Source organism: Taeniopygia guttata, chromosome 36, assembly GCF_048771995.1.
Source record: "Taeniopygia guttata chromosome 36, bTaeGut7.mat, whole genome shotgun sequence".
Classification (NCBI taxonomy): Eukaryota; Metazoa; Chordata; class Aves; order Passeriformes; family Estrildidae; genus Taeniopygia; species Taeniopygia guttata.
The window spans coordinates 38800-52613 of record NC_133061.1 but is presented as its reverse complement, the minus strand read 5'-3'; the positions used below and the strand labels follow the sequence as shown (position 1 = coordinate 52613).

The 13814-nt window shown below is 62.1% G+C and overlaps 2 protein-coding genes across 2 annotated transcripts; one reads left to right on the top strand and one right to left on the bottom strand.

The window, feature by feature from the left end:
• Positions 1-580: 580 nt before the first annotated feature.
• On the bottom strand, positions 581-5344 carry PIP4P1 (phosphatidylinositol-4,5-bisphosphate 4-phosphatase 1). The gene is made up of 7 exons (XM_072921319.1): positions 5192-5344; positions 4921-5096; positions 4266-4372; positions 2776-2881; positions 2642-2694; positions 2448-2538; positions 581-1469 (listed from the first exon to the last, which is right to left on the bottom strand). Exons 1-7 carry the CDS (start codon positions 5262-5264, stop codon positions 1326-1328), a joined length of 750 nt encoding a protein of 249 aa, XP_072777420.1. The 5' UTR covers positions 5265-5344; the 3' UTR covers positions 581-1325.
• A 525-nt stretch (positions 5345-5869) lies between these two features.
• PNP (purine nucleoside phosphorylase) lies at positions 5870-12388 on the top strand. Its single transcript, XM_072921378.1, has 6 exons — positions 5870-5988; positions 7533-7696; positions 8396-8499; positions 9465-9640; positions 10658-10839; positions 12074-12388. Exons 1-6 carry the CDS (start codon positions 5978-5980, stop codon positions 12370-12372), a joined length of 936 nt encoding a protein of 311 aa, XP_072777479.1. The 5' UTR covers positions 5870-5977; the 3' UTR covers positions 12373-12388.
• The last annotated feature ends 1426 nt before the right edge of the window (positions 12389-13814 follow it).

Genomic DNA, 13814 nt, shown 5'->3' with positions numbered 1-13814 from the left:
GGGTCAGAATCACTCAAAGTTGGATTTTGATGCTGTTTGCTTTTATCTGGGCGTCTTTTGGCCCAATTTGGCTCAATTTGGCCCAAAATTGGCTGGGAATGAATCAAACTTAAATCGAGTCAAAATTGGCTTAAATTGGCTCAAAACCGCCCAAAGTTGGGCGCTGATGACGTCATCAAAGCCAAACTGGAACCCCCCACTTTTAATCAGGTGAACATTGACCCAAAACCTCCCGAAATTGACCCAAAAGAGTTTTGATGACATCACCGAGGCCGAGGTCACACCGCCCGCCTTGACCTGAACCCAAAATCGCCCAGAAATGACCCAAAACCGCCTGAACTGCCCCGGTTCGGGCATCGATGACGTCATCGATGCCAAGATGGCGCCCGCCCTCGGTTTTACCCAAATCCCCCCAAAACGCCCCAAATTTGGGGCGCTCTCAGGTGCTGCCCTACCCTGACCCAAAACCGCCCCAAACCTCCCCAAATCCTCTCCCGCCCCTCCCCCACCCCGCGTAGGCCCCGCCCCCTTTAGGCCACGCCCCTTTTCCCCAGTATTATAATAAAGGTGAACTTTGGGGTGAAACTTCGGGTTTTTGGGTTTATTTACACTCTGGCCCCGCCCCCCAGTGGGCGTGGCCAGCCAATAAATAACGCTGTACAAGGGGGCGGGGCTTATGTACAAGTGGGCGGGGCCTGAGGCATGCAAAAGGGGCGGGGCCATGCGGAAGGGGGCGGGGCCGGGAGTGGGTTATTTGCCCGATAACCAACGGGGCGTGGCCGTGTGATGTCATCGCGGCAGGGGGCGTGTCCCACGGGCTGGGGGCGTGTCCCACGGCAAAGGGGGCGGGGCCAGGAGTGGTTTATTCGCCCGATAACCAACTGGGCGTGTCCCACGGGCAGGGGGCGTGTCCCACGGGCAGAGGGCGGGGCCAGGAGTGGTTTATTCGCCAGATAACCAATGGGGCGTGTCCCATGGCGTAGGGGGCGGGGCCAGGAGTGGATTATTCGCCCGATAACCAACGGGGCGTGGCCGTGTGACGTCATCGCGGCCGTGGGCGTGTCCCACGGGCAGGGGGCGGGGCCAGGAGTGGATTATTCGCCTGATAACCAACGGGGCGTGTCCCACGGCAAAGGGGGCGGGGCCAGAAGTGGATTATTTGCCCGATAACGCACAGGGCGTGTCCCACGGGCAGGGGGCGTGTCCCACGGGCAGGGGGCGGGGCCAGGAGTGGTTTATTCGCCCGATAACCAATGGGGCGTGTCCCACGGCGAAGGGGGCGTGTCCCACGGGCAGGGGGCGTGTCCCGCGCGGGGTGGGCGTGGTCAGGCCCGCGGGGGGAGGGGCTGGCTGACCCGCACGCAGCCCCAATAGGCCGCCCGCAGCAGACACGCCCCCGCGCCCGCCCCCAGCACCGCCCACGCTGCCGGCACCCACCGCGCCCGCCGCCACAGCCACCACGTCCCGGCCTGGGCGGGGCACCGGGGGGCGTGGTCAGTGCCAATGGCCACGCCCCCTTTGTGCTGTCATCGCTGCTTTTAGTCCCACCCACTTGTGCCACGCCCGTTAGGCCACACCCCCTTAAGCCACGCCCCTTTCCCCACCTCATTTAACCCCAGCCACGCCCCCCTTAAGCCACGCCCCTTCCAAAATTAATTCAACCCCAGCCACGCCCCCCCTGAAGCCACGCCCCTTTCCCTAATTAATTCAACCCCAGCCATGCCCCCTCATTACTTTATGCAGACTCCACCCCTTTAGGCCACACCCACTAAAGCCACGCCCCTTTCCCACCTCATTAACCCCAGCCACGCCCCCTCATAATTTTATGCAGACTCCACCCCTTTAGGCCACACCCACTAAAGCCACGCCCCTTTCCCACCTCATTCAACCCCAGCCACACCCCCTCATTACTTTATGCAGACTCCACCCCTTTAGGCCACACCCACTAAAGCCACGCCCCTTTTCCCACCTCATTAACCCCAGCCACGCCCCCCTGACGACACACCTTTTTCCCCACCTCATTCAACCCATAGCCACTCCCCCTCATTAGTTTATGCAGACTCCACCCCTTTAGGCCACACCCCCTGAAGCCACACCCCTTTCCCCACTTAATTCAACCCAGCCACGCCCCCTCATTAATTTATGCAGACCCCACCCCTTTAGGCCACACCCACTAAAGCCACGCCCCTTTCCCATATAATTTAACCCCAGCCACGCCCCCCTGAAGCCACGCCCCTTCCCCACCTCATTCAACCCCCGCCACGCCCCCTCATAACTTTATGCAAACTCCACCCCTTTAGGCCACACCCCCTCGTTACTTTATGCAGACTCCACCCCTTTAGGCCCCACCCACCAAAGCCACACCCCTTTTCCCACCTCATTAACCCCAGCCCCGCCCATTTAAGCCCCGCCCCTTTAGGCCCCGCCCCCTCAGGCCCCGCCCTCACCGCCAGCCCGGCCGCGGCCCCGCCCATCAGCAGCGCCCCCATCAGGCAGCAGAGGCAGCGGCGCCGCGGGAACCGCCGGCCAATCGCAGACCTGGGCGTGGCCAGAGGGGCGTGGTCACCTCCTGATCCACCACGCCCACTCGGGGGGGCGTGGCCAGCGCCAGCCACGCCCAAAAGGGGCGGGGTTTACTTACACCTTGCGGCAGTGCGGGCAGCGGGCCAGGGAGCGGTCGGGGAGCTCCGCCCACTGCGAAAGGGGCGTGGTTAAAAGGGGCGTGGTTTAACGGGGCGTGGCAGTGTGGGCGTGGCTAAAAAGGGCGTGTCTCACCAGGAAGGGGCCGCCGCAGTGGGCGCAGGCCACGCGCACCCCGCCGGGCGGAGGGTCCGGGCTGGGCGCCCCCGAGTGCACCGGGCCCAGGTTGATGATGCGCTTACTGGGAGAACTGGGTTATACTGGGAGGGGGCGGGGCCGGGCCCGGGGAGCCCGGGGTGGAGGGGGGACCACTCCCAGTGCTCCCAGTATGGACCAGTGACTGCTCCCAGTGATCCCAGTATGGACCAGTATGGACCAGTATGGACCAGTATGGACCAGGGACTGCTCCCAGTGCTCCCAGTATGGACCAGAGACCGCTCCCAGTGCTCCCAGTGCTCCCAGTATGGCCCAGTGACCTCTCCCAGTAACCCCAGTATGGACCGGTCAGCCCAGTATGGCCCAGTGACTCCTCCCAGTGCTCCCAGTATGGACCAGTATGGACCAGTGACTGCTCCCAGTGCTCCCAGTGCTCCCAGTATGGACCGGTGACCGCTCCCAGTGCTCCCAGTATGGCCCAGTGACTGCTCCCAGTGCTCCCAGTATGGACCAGGGACCGCTCCCAGTGCTCCCAGTATGGACCAGTATGGACCAGTGACCGCTCCCAGTGCTCCCAGTATGGCCCAGTGACCTCTCCCAGTATGGACTGGTAATCCCAGTATGGACCAGGGACCGCTCCCAGTGCTCCCAGTATGGCCCAGTGACCTCTCCCAGTATGGACTGGTAATCCCAGTATGGACCAGGGACCGCTCCCAGTGCTCCCAGTATGGACCAGTATGGACCAGGGACCACTCCCAGTGCACCCAGTGCTCCCAGTATGGACCAGGGACCGCTCCCAGTCATCCCAGTATGGACCAGTATGGACCAGTGACTGCTCCCAGGGCTCCCAGTCATCCCAGTATGGCCCAGTGACTGCTCCCAATAATCCCAGTATGGCCCAGTGACCTCTCCCAGTATGGACCAGTAATCCCAGTATGGACCGGTCGTCCCAGTATAGCCCAGTGACTGCTCCCAGTAACCCCAGTATGGCCCAGTGACTGCTCCCAGTGCTCCCAGTATGGCCAAGTGACTGCTCCCAGTAATCCCAGTATGAACTGGTGACCTCTCCCAGTATGGACCGGAATTCCCAGTATGGACCAGTCATCCCAGTATGTCCCATTATGGCCCAGTGGCTGCTCCCAATGCTCCCAGTATGGCCCAGTGACCTCTCCCAGTCCCTCCCAGTCCCTCCCAATCCCCTCCCAGTCCCTCCCAGTCCCCTCCCAGTCCCTCCCAAAAACTCCCAGTCCCCTCCCAATCCCTCCCAGTCCCTCCCAGTCCCCCCAGTCCCCCCCAGTGCCCGTCCCAGTGCTCCCAGTCCCTCCCAGTCCCTCCCAGTCCCTCCCAGTCCCCCCCAATCCCCTCCCAGTCCCTCCCAGTGCCCGTCCCAGTGCCCCCCAATCCCCTCCCAGTCCCTCCCAGTCCCTCCCAGTCCCCCCCAGTGCCCGTCCCAGTGCTCCCAGTCTGACCAGTATGGCCGGGGGCAGGCGATGCGCTGGGCCGAGGCGCGGCACACCAGCAGGCAGTTGCAGGGGCACCGCACGTACTTCTTCCCGCCGGGGGCCGTGCGGATTGGCTGCCGCCGCGCGGGGAGGGCGGGGCCTCAGCGGGCCACGCCCACTCCGGGCCACGCCCGTCCCTTAACCACCCAAACCCCACCCCAAAGCGGTGGAGGCCACGCCCACATATCTTCCCCAAGCCACGCCTCCTCCTGCAAGCCCCGCCCACTCTGGCCACACCCAATCCACGCCACACCCAATCCGTGCCACGCCCCCATAGGCCACACCCCTTCTCCCCAAGACCCACCCACTGTGGCCACACCCAAAATACACCACGCCTCCAGAGACCACGCCCACTCTGGCCCCGCCCAATACATGCCACGCCCCCTGCCACACCCTTTACTGCCAAGCCACGCCCACTCTGGCCACACCCAATCCACGCCACGCCCCCATAGGCCACACCCCTTTTCTTCCCAAGGCACGCCCACTCTGGACCCGCCCACAGAGGCCACGCCCAATTTCTCTCCCAAAGCCCCGCCCCTGCAGGCCACGCCCCCAGAGGCCACGCCCAATCCCCGCCCATCTCCCCGGGAAGCCCCGCCCCCAGCAGGCCCCGCCCCCTCACCGTGGCCTCGCCACACCCACCGCACTTGACCACGTGCTGGTGCGCCTTCCCCTCCACGCTGATTGGCCGCTGGCACACGCGGCACGTGACCGCCGGCGGCCCCGCCCCCGCCGCCTCGGGGCTGCCCAGCGGCGAGAAAGGGGGCGGGGCCTCGCCGGGCTCCGCCCCTCCGCCGCCTGGCAAAGCGGCGCGGCGCGGTTAGCCACGCCCACGCGAAACCACGCCCGTTATCCCGATAGGCTCCGCCCCCTTCTCTCTCCCGGTCTCTCACCGGCGGCCGCGGCCCCGCCCGGGCCCGGCCCCGCCTCGGGCGGCAGCAGCGGCGAGCGCTCCCCGTCCGCCATGATGACAGCGCGTCGGGACACGCCCCTCCGCCAGCCATTGGTCGGCGGGGGCGTCACGTGAGGGCGGCCCGCCACCCTCGGCGCGCTCCCATTGGTTCCGCGGGGTCAGTTGACCCTCCGTCCCCGCGGCGTTGCCAGGCAACGCCTCCCTTCCCCTCAGGGCTACGCGCGTTCCTATTGGCCGCGCCGACTCACGTGATTCTTCCCCGCGGCGTTGCCTGGCAACGCCTCCCTTTCCCCTCAAGGCTACGCGCGTTCCCATTGGCCCGCCGGGCCCCACGTGACGGCGTTGCCAGGGCAACGCCCTCCCCACTCGCGCGCCGCTTCTTGGTTTCTTTTTTTTATTTTTTTCCTTTTCCTCGCGCTCTCATTGGCCCTCCCGCCCCACGTGATCCTCCCCGCCCCCCGTTGCCATGGCAACACCCCCCTCTCAAGATCTTCTCTTCCGCGTTCCCCACCCCGCCCTCCCATTGGTCGCCGCCGACCTCATGTGATCTCCCTCCGTCGCCTCCCCCCTCCGAGCCCTCCCATTGGCCGCCTCCCCCGCGCGCCGCGCTCCCATTGGTCGCCGCTCCCGCCGGGCCGTCGCCATGGAGACGGCGCGCGGGGCGGTGCGGCCGCCGATTGGCGGAGGCTCGGGGGGCGGGTGACGTCAGGGGGCGGGGCCGTTTATAAGCGGGCGGCGCGGGGCCGGCGGCGCAGACGCGGCCGCGATGGACGGGAGGTGAGAGCGGAGGGGGGGGCGGATTTTGGGGCGAATTCCGGCGATTTTGGGGCTTTTTCTGGCGATGGGAGGGGCTGGGGCAGGGGGATCACCCAATGGGAAGGCGGGTGGAGGGTCTGGCGCCGCCGGCGCGGCCAATCAGCGCTCAGAGGGCGTGGCCAGGGGGATTGGAGACCCCCCCCAGAATTAGGAGGGAGGGGAGCGGGGAGGATTTTGGGGGGTTTTGGGGTTTTTTGGGGTTTTTTGGGGTTTTCGGAGGGGCGGGGCGGTGCCAGCCCGGTCCCAAGTCCGCCTGGCCCCGGGCCCGGCCGCGGGGCGAGAGTCAAGGTCGGGCTGGGGGGGGAGCGGGGGGGCGGGGGGGTCCCGGGGTCAAACCGGGGTCATCGTGGGGTCATGGTGGGGTCATCCTGGGGTCATGCGGGGTCAGCCCGGGGTCATCCCGGGGTCAGCCCGGGGTCAGCCCGGGGGCCAAACTGGTCCATCCTGGTCCATAATGGTCCAGAATGGTCCTTAGTAATTTGTACTGGTCCATACTGGTCTATCCTGGTCCATATTGGTTCATGATGGTTCGTACTGGTCCATACTGGTCCATACTGGTCCATCCGTGTCCATCTTGGTCCATTTTGGTCCATACTGGTCCATCTTGGTTCATACTGGTCCATCCTGGTCCATATTAGTCCATACTGGTCCATATTAGTCCATACTGGTCCATATTAGTCCATACTGGTCCATCCTGCTGCCAAACTGGTCCATACTGGTCCATCCAGATGCCAGACTGATTCATACTGGTCCATCCTGGTTCATACTGGTCCATACTGGTCCATACTGGTCCATGATGGTTCATACTGGGCCATGATGGTTCATACTGGTCCATTCTGGTCCATACTGGTGCCAAACTGGTCCCCAACTGGTCCATACCTGTCCCTAACTGGTCCGTACTGGTTCATGATGGTTCGTACTGGTCCATGATGGTTCGTACTGGTCCATGATGGTTCGTACTGGTCCATGATGGTACATACTGGTTTATACTGGTGCCAAACTGGTCCATCCTGGTGCCAAACTGGTCCATACTGGTGCCTAATTGGTCCATACCGGTTTATACTGGTGCCATACTGGTCCCTAACTGGTCCATAACTGGTCCATGATGGTTCGTACTGGTCCATGATGGTTTGTACTGGTCCATACCAGTTTATGCTGGTGCCATACTGGTCCCTGACTGGTCCGTACTGGTCCATACTGGTCCGTATTGGTCCATACTGGTCCATACTGGTCCATACTGGTCCATACTGGTCTGTACTGGTCCATGATGGTTCGTACTGGTCCATATTGGTCCATACTGGTCCATCCTGGTCCCTAACTGGTCCGTACTGGTCCCCAACTGGTCCGTACCGATTTATACTGGTGCCATACTGGTCCCTAACTGGTCCATACTGGTTTATACTGGTCCATGATGGTCCCTACTGGTCCATGATGGTCCATACTGGTGCCAAACTAGTTTATACTGGTCCAAACTGGTGCCAAACTGGTTTCTCCCGGCCCCCCAGTTTCGAGGCGTGCGCGGAGGCGGCGCGCTGGCTGCGGGCGCAGTTCCGGGAGCAGCCGCGGGTGGCGCTGGTGTGCGGCTCGGGGCTGGGGGCGCTGGCGCAGGACGTGAGCGACGCGCAGAGCTTCGAGTACCGCGACATCCCGCACTTCCCGCGCAGCACCGGTACTGGGGGCACTGGGGGGGACTGGGGGGGACTGGGAGGGGATTGGGAGGGACTGGGATGGACTGGGAGGGACTGGGATGGACTGGGAGGGACTGGGAGGGACTGGGAGCACTGGGAGCTGAGCTTCGAGTACCGCGACATCCCGCACTTCCCGCGCAGCACCGGTACTGGGATGGACTGGGATGGACTGGGAGGGACTGGGAGGCAATTCAGGGGGATTGGGATGGACTGCGATGGACTGGGAGGGACTGGGAGGGACTGGGAGGGACTGGGAGGCGATTCAGGGGGATTGGGATGGACTGGGATGGACTGGGGGGGACTGGGAGGGACTGGGAGGGACTGGGAGGCGATTCGGGGGGATTGGGATAAACTGGGATGGACTGGGATGGGACTGGAACAAACTGGGATGCACTGGGAGGGACTGGGATGGACTGGGAGGGACTGGGATGGACTGGGATGGGACTGGAACAAACTGGGATGGACTGGGAGGGACTGGAACAAACTGGGAGGGACTGGGAGGGACTGGAACAAACTGGGATGCACTGGGAGGGACTGGGAGTTACTGGGAGGGACTGGGAGCACTAAGACAGACTGGCAGCACTGTTTTTGGGTGGATTTTGGGGAATTTTGGGGTTTTTGGGGTTTTGGGCATGGCCGGAGCGCGGAGTGGGCGTGGTGACCCCCGGCCCCGCCCCCAGTGCCGGGCCACGCCGGGCGATTGGTCGTCGGGCGCCTCGGCTCCGCCCCCTGCGCCATCCTGCAGGGCCGGTTCCACCTGTACGAGGGGTACAGCTCCACCCAGGTGAGGGGGGTCACCTGGGCCACGCCCACTGCCGGGGACACGCCCACACACCTGGGACACGCCCACACACCTGGGCCACGCCCACTCACCTGGGGACACGCCCACCAATGGGGACACGCCCACACACCTGGGGACACGCCCACTCACCTGGGGACATGCCCACTCACCTGGGGACACGCCCACTCACCTGGGACACGCCCACTGATGGGGACACGCCCACACCTGGGGACATGCCCATGGCCACACCCTTAACCCCACCCTGACCCCGCCCTGACCTCACCCTGACCCCACCCTGACCACACCATGACCTCTGACCTCACCCTGACCCCGCCCTGACCCCACCCTGACCCCGGTCTGACCCCGCCCTGACCCCTCCCTGACCCTGCCCTGACCCCTGACCCTGCCCTGACCCCGCTCTGACTCCGCTCTGACCCCGGTCTGACCCTGCCCTGACCCCACCCTGACCCCTCCCTGACCCTGCCCTGACCCTGCCATGACCCCACCCTGACCCTGCCCTGACCACACCCTCCCCACACCCTGACCACACCCTGACCCCTGACCCCTGACCCCGCCGTGACCTTTGACCCCAGCTGGTGATCCCGGTGCGGACCATGGCCCTGCTGGGCATGCACACGCTGGTGCTGACCAACGCCCTGACCCCTGACCCCGCTGTGACCCCTGACCCTGACCCTTGACCCTGCCATGACCTTTGACCCCAGCTGGTCATTCCTGTCCGGACCATGGCCCTCCTGGGCGTGCACACCCTGGTGCTGACCAACGCCCTGACCATGCCATGACCCCTGACCCCTGACCTTTGACCCCAGCTGGTCATTCCTGTTCGGACCATGGCCCTGCTGGGCGTGCACACCCTGGTGCTGACCAATGCCCTGACCCCTGACCACACCCTGGTGCTGACCAATGCCCTGACCCCTTACCCCTGACCCCACCGTGACCTTTGACCCCAGCTGGTCATTCCCGTTCGGACCATGGCCCTGCTGGGCGTGCACACCCTGGTGCTGACCAACGCCGCCGGCTCGCTCCGGCCGGGGCTGGAGCCCGGTCACCTCCTGGTCATCCGCGACCACATCGACCTGCCCGGCCTGGCCGGACGCTCGCCCCTCGTGGGGGCCAACGATGACAGGTGGGCAGGAGGGGGTTTTGGGGGGAAATGGGGGGGAAATGGGGGTTTGGGGGGAAATAGGGGGGAAATGGGGTTTTGGGGGGGAAAATGGGGGGGAAATGGGGGTTTGGGGGGGAAAATGGGGGTTTTGGAGTGAAAAAAGGGGGATTTGGGGGGGAAAAGGGGAAAGAAGGGTGATTTGGGGGGGGAAAAGGGGATTTGGGGGGAAAAAGGGGGATTTGGGGGGGGAAGGGGGAAAAAGGGGCATTTGCGGGGGGGAAGGGGGTTTTGGAGTGAAAAAAGGGGGGTTTGGGGTGAAAAGGGGGGATTTGGGGGGGAAAAGGGGGAAAATGGGGTTTTGGGGGGGGAAAGGGGGTTTTGGGGGTGAGAAAAGGGGATTTGGGCGGAAAAAGGGGGATTTGGGGTGAAAAAGGGGGATTTGGGGGAGAAAAGATGGTTTTGGGGTGAATAAAAGGGGGTTTTGGGGTGAGAAAGGGGGATTTGGGGGGGGAAAGGGGGATTTGGGGTGAAAAAAGGGGGGTTTGGGGGTGAAAAAGGGGGATTTGGGGGGAAAAAGGGGGATTTGGGGGGGAAAAAGGGGATTTGGGGGGGAAAAAGTGGGATTTGGGGGGAAAAAAGGGGAAAAAGGGGGATTTGGGGGGGGAAAAAGGGGAAAAAAGGGGGATTTAGGGGGGTAAGGGGGTTTTGGAGTGAAAAAAAGGGGTTATGGGGTGAAAAAAGGGGGATTTGGGGTGAAAAAAGGGGAATAAAGGTGAATTTGGGGGGGGAAAGCGGGTTTTGGGGTCAGAAATGACAATTTGAGGCAGATAAGGCCGGTTTTGGGGTCAGAATTGACAAATTGAAGCAGATAAGGCCGTTTTGGGGGTGAAAATGGACAATTTGAGGCACATAAGGCCGTTTTTGGGGTGAAAATGAACAATTTGAGGCAGATAAGGCCGATTTTGGGGTCAGAAATGACAAATTGAGGCACATAAGGCCGTTTTTGGGGTGCGAACGGCCGTCCCCGGGGCCCGGCAGGTTCGGGCCGCGGTTCCCGTCCATGATGGACGCGTACGACCCGGCGCTGCGGCGCCTGGCGCTGGCGCTGGCGCCCAAGGAGCTGCGGGCGCGCTCCGGGGTCTACGTGGGCGTGGGGGGCCCCAGCTACGAGACCCCCGCCGAGTGCCGGTACCTGCGGCGCGTCGGCGCCGACGCCGTCGGTGAGCGGAGGGACGGGGAGGGACAGGGAGGGCAGGGGGCCCCAAATCCCACCCGGGAAGGTCCCAAAGGAATCCCGAAATAATCCTGAGAGAGCCCCAGATCGGACCCAAAAATGCTGACCCAAATTGACCCCAAATCCAGCCGAAGCAACCCCAAAGCGACCCCAAATCCTGCCAAAGCAACCCCAAAGTGATCCCAAATCCAGCCCCAAATCCAGCCCCAAATCCAACCCCAAAGTGACCCCAAATCCGGCCAAAGCAACCCCAAAACCAGATCTAAATCTAGCCCCAAATCCAACCAAAGCGACCCCGAATCCAGATCTAAATCCAGCCCCAAATCCAGATCTAAATCCAGCCCCAAAGCGACCCCAAATCCAGGCCCAAATCCAGATCTAAATCCAGCCCCAAATCCAGCCAAAGCAACCCCAAATCCAGCCCCAAATCCAACCCCCAAGTGACCCCAAATCCAGACCCAAATCCAGATCTAATTCCAACCAAAGTGACCCCGAATCCAGATCTAAATCCAGCCTGAAATCCAGATGTAAATCCAGCCATAAATCAGCCCCAAATCCAGCCAAAGTGACCCCAAATCCAGATCTAAATCCAGCCCTAAATCAGCCCCAAATCCAGTGTGTGTCTGGGTGTGTCCACGTGTGTCCAGGTATGCCCAGGTGTGTCCAGGTGTGCTCGGGTGTATGCCCAGGTGTGTCCAGGTGTGCCCAGGTGTGTCCAGGTGTGCCCAGGTGTGTTCAGGTGTGTCCAGGTGTGCCCAGGTGTGTCCCAAGAGTGCTCAGTACTGCCCAGGTGTGTCTAGGTGTTTTCCAGTGTATGTCTGGGTGTGCCCAAGTGTGTCCAGGTGTGCCCAGGTGTATGTCTGGGCGTGCCCAGGCGTGCCCAGGTGTGCTCAGGTGTATGTCTGGGTCTGCCCAGGTGTGCTCAGGTGTGCTCAGGTGTGCTCAGGTGTGCCCAGGTGTGTGTCTGTGTATGCCCAGGTGTGCCCAGGTGTGCCCAGGTGTGCCCAGGTGTGCCCAGCTGTATGTCTGTGTATGCCCGGGCATGCCCAGGTGTGCTCAGGTGTGTCCAGGTGTGCTCAGGTGTGTCCAGGTGTGCTCAGGTGTATGTCTGGGTGTGCCCAGGTGTGCTCAGGTGTGCCCAGGTGTGCCCAGGCGTGCCCTGCCACACCCAGGTGTGCACCCCGGGCACACCCACCCACGCCCCACCCCTCACCCCCCAGGTATGAGCACGGTGTCGGAGGCGTCGGCCGCGCGGCACCTGGGGCTGCGCGTGTTGGGGCTGTCGCTCATCACCAACACCGCGCCCGCCGACGAGATCGACGACGACGACGACGACGACGTCACGGGGGGCGGGGCGGGGCCCGAGCCACACCCGGCCGCGCCCGCGGCGGCCTCGGGGCACGAGGAGGTGCTGGCGGCGGCGCAGGAGGGCGCGCGGCACCTGCGGGCGCTGCTGCTCGCCCTGGCGCCGCAGCTCGACCAGCCGGGGCTGCGCCGGGCGGGGAGCGAGGCCCCGTGACGTCATAAACGAGGGGCGGGGCAAGCGGCTGTGATGTCATGTCCAGGGGGCGGTGACGTCACGCCATTGGGGCGGGGCTAGCGGCTGTGACGTCACGCCGACGGGGCAGTGACGTCGCACGCGACTCCTCCTGGCGGTGCCTTGATCCCTTGGGAAATCCCTTGGGGATCCCCTGGGAATCCCCTGGGAAATCCCCTGGAAATCCCTGGGGAAATCCCATGGGAATCTGCTGGGGAATCACCTGGGAAATCCCCTGGGAAACCACCTGGGAAATCACCTGGGAAGTCACCTGGAAATCCCTGGGGAATCCCCGGAGAAATCCCTTGGGAATCCCCAGGGGAAATCCCTTGGGAATCTCTGGGGAAATCCCTTGGGAATCCCCCCCGGGAATCCCCTGGGAAATCACCTGGGAATCCCCTGGGAAATTCCCTGGGAAATCACCTGGAAATCCCTTGGGAATCCCCTGGGAAATAACCTGGGAATCCCCTGGGGAATCACCTGGGAAATCCCCTGGGAAATCACCTTGGAATCCCTGAGGAAATCCCTTGAGAATCCCCAGGAAATCCCCTGGGAAATCAGGTGGGGAGTCTCCTGGGTAATCACCTGGAAATCACTTGGGGAAATCCCTTGGGAATCCCCCGGGGAATCCCCTGGGAAATCACCTGGGAATCTCCTGGAAAATCCCTTGGGAATCCCCAGGAAATCCCCTGGGGAATCCCCTGGGGAATCACCTGGGAAATCACCTGGAAATCCCTGGGGAAATCCCTTGGGAATCCCCTGGGGAATCCCCTTGGGAACCCCCTGGGGAATCCCTGGGAAATCTTTGGGAATCCCCTGGAAATGACGAGGAAATCCCTTGGGAATCCTCTGGGAATTCCCCCAGGAATCTCCAGAAAATTCCCCGGGAATCCCGTGTCCTTCCCGTGGATTGGATTTTGCCTTAATTCCGTGGAAATCCGTGAAATTCCGTGTCGTGAATTCCACGTCATTAATCCCAGCTCATTAATTCCATGTCATTAATCCCATGTCATTAATTCTGCATCGTTAATTCCGTGTCATTAATTCCAAATCATTAATCCCAATGCATTAATCCCGACTCATTAATTCCGTGTTGTCCCGGTCTTTGTCCCCTCTGGATTTTGCCTTAATTCCGTGTAATTAATTAATTCCCGTGTAATTAATTAATTCCCATATAATTAATCAATTCCATGTGTTTAGTTCCATGTGATTAATAATTCCCGTGTAATTAATTAATTCCCGTGTGATTGACCCCCATGTAATTAATTCCGTGTCTGTCCCGTGTGCGTCTCCCTAACCCTAATTAATTAATTATTAGCTAATTAATTAATTAGCTAATTAATTAATTAACTAATTAATGCATTAATTAGCGCCCGTTAACGAGCGGCGAACTCTCAGGGCGAGGTACGCGGTTAATTGACCCC

Excerpts from the sequence above, each read along its gene's own strand:
- PNP (XM_072921378.1), top strand. Across the intron at positions 7,697-8,395 it reads GCACTTCCCGCGCAGCACCG|TGCCGGGCCACGCCGGGCGA; the intron begins GTACTGGGGGCA and ends CCCCGCCCCCAG. Across the intron at positions 8,500-9,464 it reads AGGGGTACAGCTCCACCCAG|CTGGTCATTCCCGTTCGGAC; the intron begins GTGAGGGGGGTC and ends CTTTGACCCCAG.
- PIP4P1 (XM_072921319.1), bottom strand. The coding sequence starts at position 5,264 with ATGGCGGACGGGGAGCGCTCGCCGCTGCTGCCGCCCGAGGCGGGGCCG. Across the intron at positions 5,097-5,191 it reads GGGCGGGGCCGCGGCCGCCG|GCGGCGGAGGGGCGGAGCCC; the intron begins GTGAGAGACCGG and ends CCGCTTTGCCAG. Across the intron at positions 2,695-2,775 it reads ACTGCGGCGGCCCCTTCCTG|TGGGCGGAGCTCCCCGACCG; the intron begins GTGAGACACGCC and ends CCCCTTTCGCAG.